Below are 5,101 nucleotides of genomic sequence, written 5' to 3' on the forward strand. Positions count from 1 at the left end.
ATTCTTCTCAGGGGAATCTGCCTTACGAATGAGCGGTAGAGTTTAACCATGGTGACGATTTCAAGTGTAATAATGCTTACCTATGAAATAATAGTACATTATGATATAAGTGCGGTAAGTTGAAAATTACAGCCGAGGCGATAATTTAGAAATTTGAACAATTTTTAAAAGTGATTGTTACGTTGCCAGTTGGCATTTTTAATGTTGTCAAGTTATTATTATTAGTTACAATCTCCCCAGTCTCTTGAGTGAAAGTAGGAGAAACGACCACAGAGTTCTGCAGTCGGTGGCGGCGCCGGCGGCGGAGGCGGTTGCGGCTGCGGCGACGACGGTGGAATGTACGCGTGTGTGCTCGTAGATGGTTGAAAGTCAACACTTGACTCCAAATTTATGTTCCTTGTAATGCGAGAGCTAATTTCTTCTTTATTTCTTATCGAGTCTTCTATGTATCCTTCGGCTACATTGCTTAACCGCCATCCTCCGTGGCGTTTTAGTGTCAATAAGTCCGCACCTGAATCGGCGAGCAATGTAGCCGAGGACCTTCTGAAACTATGCCCTGTGTATTCATGTGCTTGAGGCAAATTTAAGAAAGTGGCAATTTCTTTCGGCATTTCTTTAGCATTGAATAGTAGCACCACAATAAGCTTGACTTATATTTTTGAGAAAGTTCCATGAAATAGGCTAAAAACACATTTTCTGAAAATGAATTTGCATCTTTGCTTGTTTTCCATATGATGAAATTTTGATACGCTTGTAAGTATCTATCGGTCGATTTTTCAGGTAAGAGGCTTAGAGTAGCTTTTTTCGCTGCGTTTAAGACTTGTGGCGGTGTCAAATTAATAAATTCATCACTACTTGACGACATTTTCAAATAAAAACAATACAGCGAAAAGAAAAAGCGCGCGAAATAATTTTTACTTGTCCACAAATTAGCCATGCGTGCGTTTCAACGTTTTTTTTTTAGGCAAAGGTATAAAAATACCCAGTATTAATAATAAAGTAAATTAATATTTTTGTGTTTTTGTTACAGATAAAAGGTTGTAATTTATTGTCAAAATTAGTTAAATGAAAGAATTAAATGTTTATTTACTATATTTTATCTCCCAAAGTTAATTTTATTCATAAAATATTGACCACTTTTCTAACATAAAAACTCTTTGCAAAGATTTAAAAAAGTATCGTTCATTTTTAGACGGAGCATCTTAAAAAACCGTGCATGTTACTTTATTTAAAAAAAAACTCGTGCGTTTTACATTACAATAACGCACTTGTGCGTTTTACATTACAATAACGCACAAGTGCGTAATGAAATACATTACGATATTGAAATTGGTGTGATTTCAGCCACTTTACGAGCAAATATGTTATAAAAATTATTTTGAATTTGAATTTGAATTTAAACACTTTTACGCTTAAAATGAAAAGCATGCTTATGCGCTTATTTTAAAAAGCAGACTTTTTTAAGTGCTTTTCGTTTAAATGCCCACCTCTAGCACCCGGCACTCTGGACGAACTCTTTCTATAGGAGTGCTACTGCTACCAAAATGTAGTCTTGTTTAAATTTAAAATTTTTAACATATATTGTTTTTTTCCCTATGTATATAAGTGTGTTTTAAAACAATGAAATGCTACAGCATTTAATTGAAAATCTAATAAAAGTAACGAAGCAAGTGTTTGGCAGTCGTACAAGGGCTAGAGCTAAGACCTTAATTAAATAACGTTCACAGGAAGTATGATCGAACTATTGGAGGAACCTATGACGCAATTCGATGCGCTTCTATTGTAATTATTGCTACGTGTATTGTATCGTGTAGACTATATATTTCATACGTATGTATTACATACGAAAGGACTTAGTGTGGTAAGTACATTTTAGAATATCTGGTGACGTTTCTTAGTTCAAGTGAAATTTTAGTAGCAATAGAGGTTCTTGTGAAAGACTTCGTCCTTGCCACTTTACCTATTACTGTCGCCAAGCTGTAATGTGAGCATTACTGTATTCTGGTTTTTTAGGGTAAAGTTGCCGGTGACTTGTAAACTTATGTCTCTAGGTGACAGGCGCAGTGCAGTGCCCCTCAGATTTAAAGTTTTGATCGGCGCTGCAACTGTTATCGGCACAACAACTTTCTTAGTTCATATGCAATTTTAATCTAACAGTGTACACTCTAAAATATAATTTCGTACCTTTACAATAGTACAGTCTCATGAGATCATACGGCAAAAGTGTTTTATCACTTGTAAGTCATAAAAATAATATGAAGTAACATGAAACAAATTATGTATTAGTGAAATTTTATAACTCTCCTATAGAACCATAAAAACGTTATTAACTAATTTAGCTCGTAGAATCTTGAAACCTCTGTCCTGCAAAGTTGTCATTTTTTAGATAAGGGTCGTAAGGGTGCTATTTTATTTTAAATAAAATAATAATAATAATCATTTATTCTCTCTCATACACATACAATTTAAAAAATACATTCAAGTGAGAACCTATCGGGAGACTGGTGCCCAAACTATGTAGGCTCTGTATCTTGGGACACCAGGTCTCCGACCCAGAATAATATAAATCTATTTTAGATGAATTACATACTTACTGAAAAATAATAATAATAAAAAAGGAAAAATACTATGAAATACGATTGAACCTAACGTAGGTTAGAGTAAGATTGCGTGCGTGCGTGCATGCGTATGTGTGTGTATGCGTGTGTTGGGGCTAGCTTGACATCTTAGAGGGTAGATGAATTTATACGAATACTATTTATATATATAGTTTTTGGACTGGTTGAGAAAAACTAATATGTGTGTATGTCGGAGTCAGGGCCGAAAACGTCGAGGAAAACAGCCCTCGACATGTTAGCGGAGAATCTCGCAGATTTAGTAGATAATTACTTGATAATCGACTAATTCACTCTTCGTTATCAATTCGTTTAGCTGGCGGTGAACGAATTAATAACGAAGAGTAACGTCACGTAGTAACGTCAACTGATTGCAATTAGTTGTTTCATGCACTTTGTACAGTAATTAATCCGAAAGTATAAGAGATGGATCAGGTTAAAACGGATTCTAAAATATCACGCGGCGAGTTAACAAAGAACGAAGCGACACGTCTTAGGTCAAAATTAATAATTAAATACCTTATTTTTAAATTTTTCATAGAAACGTAATTACAAAATTAGTTCATTTTAATAATAATATTTTGTAATCTTTTTTATTCAATTTTAATTTATTTTTCAGTAATAATGGTAATTCCATGCCAGGTGGTATGCCAACTACGCCACGGGATGAACCAACGGACCTCACGAATTTTTCCATGTGTTTGCTGCAGATCTTTGTTTTGGTTATAAGTCAATGGTTTTTAACGACTTTTTGCCGTAGCGCCATCTGTGAGAAATCAATAAAATTTTTTGAACAATGTATATGTATTTTACTAAGTTACCAAAATTCATGAGTTAAGCTTGTATCTGGGCACACCTTGCGCCTGTTATAGTTGCATTGTCTCAAAACTGAATAGTGGTCCTAAACTGATAATAGTGTGCCTGTTTTGGCCGTCCATTGTAGGCGCTCACGTAATGATATGGCGCTGTTAAGTGATATAAGGCCTAACAATATGTTTATTTTGGGAATTCACGTAGTGTTTTGTGCTATTGTATGAGAAGGGTATCGTAATCTGAACGTCTTTGTTATTATTATGACGTTATAAACGTTAATAGGCTAACAACATAAAAGAAAGTTTGTATGTATTAGTGCTAAAATACGATGTATAATTGTTTTGAAATATACTTTTGAAAATATCGGGATACCTCACAAAGAACAGCTAAATAGAAATGTATCAATTTATTTGGTATTTCATTTTTTTCTAATAAAAGTTATATACGAAACGCTATCTTATGATATCACTTGTAGAGAATAGGTGCTCTGTAGGCAGCGGCCAAGGGGGCGGAATAGGCAGCTACTGGAGCTGTGTAGGCTGCTGCCACCGGTGCAGTGTAAGCTGCTGCTACAGGTGCTGTATATGCTGCAGATACTGGTGGAGCAAAACCTGGAGCGGTGTACGCGGCAGCAATAGGAGCAGCGTAAGCAGCCGCTACTGGAGCAGTGTACGCAGCCGCTACTGGAGCAGTGTACGCAGCTGCTACTGGAGCAGTGTAAGCTGCCGCCACTGGAGCAGTGTACGTAGCCGCCAGTGGAGCGGTGTAGGCAGCAGGATATGCTACTGAGTGGAGGCCAGGCTTGGACGCCACAACTGCGATGAGGGCAGTGAAAATCACCTGTTAAATACAAGTCAATTATTTATCATCATAACAACAAAAGTATAAATTAGTATCTGTTATACAAGTTATCGCTTCATCAACTGCGATAAACACAATCGTATAATAAATCTATTCATTCGTCTCATAGGATATTTTTTTAAATTCACATTCCTAAAATTTCAATACATAATTTCTATTTAATTTGTTCATTTACCAGTTTGTACATTCTGTTCTGGTGTGTTTTCCTTGACAGATAAACAAGCGAATGATGCGATGTGGGACGATGCATTCACCTTAAATACTCTACCGAAAAGAAATATTTCACGATTAGAGATGCTTACTACGCATCGTTGGTTGCTACAAGTCCAAGATAACTATCGAGTACACGACTATGCAACAGTGAACCAAACATTTTATTTTATAGTATTGTATAATATTTGAGAATGAGGATTAGGGGGATGGAGTCGCATACTCATTGCGGTTAGGGCATGCAAACCGATTACCCGGTTAACCGAATAACCGTCCATTTTGGAATTACAGCTAAAGAAAAATCGGGTTTTTCTGGATTTTCGGGTTTTCTATTAAAACTTAAATTCATAACTCATAATATCATCGTATCCTAGTTAATAATGATAAATAAACGTTAATTAAACGCTAATGACTCGGGTACCTTACTACAGGACAGCGACAGCGTCCTCGAGACGGAAACAGGTAACTTTTGGGATAGCGAGGAGTGAGCGAGGTGCGCGATGAAGGTACGCGAGCAGTATAGCAACAAATTCGAGTCGCTTTTGAATTGATTGCAAATATGCATAATTATTTTATTTTAGAAAAAACTGAGTAACCAGTTA

General features: G+C 36.0%; 1 protein-coding gene across 1 annotated transcript; it reads right to left on the reverse strand.

The window, feature by feature from the left end:
• Positions 1-3,807: 3,807 nt before the first annotated feature.
• On the reverse strand, positions 3,808-4,777 carry LOC113228040 (vitelline membrane protein Vm26Ab-like). The gene is made up of 2 exons (XM_026461179.1): positions 4,754-4,777; positions 3,808-4,268 (listed from the first exon to the last, which is right to left on the reverse strand). The coding sequence occupies exons 1-2, from the start codon at positions 4,775-4,777 to the stop codon at positions 3,894-3,896; spliced, it is 399 nt and encodes a 132-aa protein (XP_026316964.1). The 3' UTR covers positions 3,808-3,893.
• Between the last annotated feature and the right edge of the window lie 324 nt (positions 4,778-5,101).

Source organism: Hyposmocoma kahamanoa, unplaced genomic scaffold (genome assembly GCF_003589595.1).
Source record: "Hyposmocoma kahamanoa isolate Upper Pololo Valley unplaced genomic scaffold, ASM358959v1 220, whole genome shotgun sequence".
In the NCBI taxonomy this organism is placed as follows: Eukaryota; Metazoa; Arthropoda; class Insecta; order Lepidoptera; family Cosmopterigidae; genus Hyposmocoma; species Hyposmocoma kahamanoa.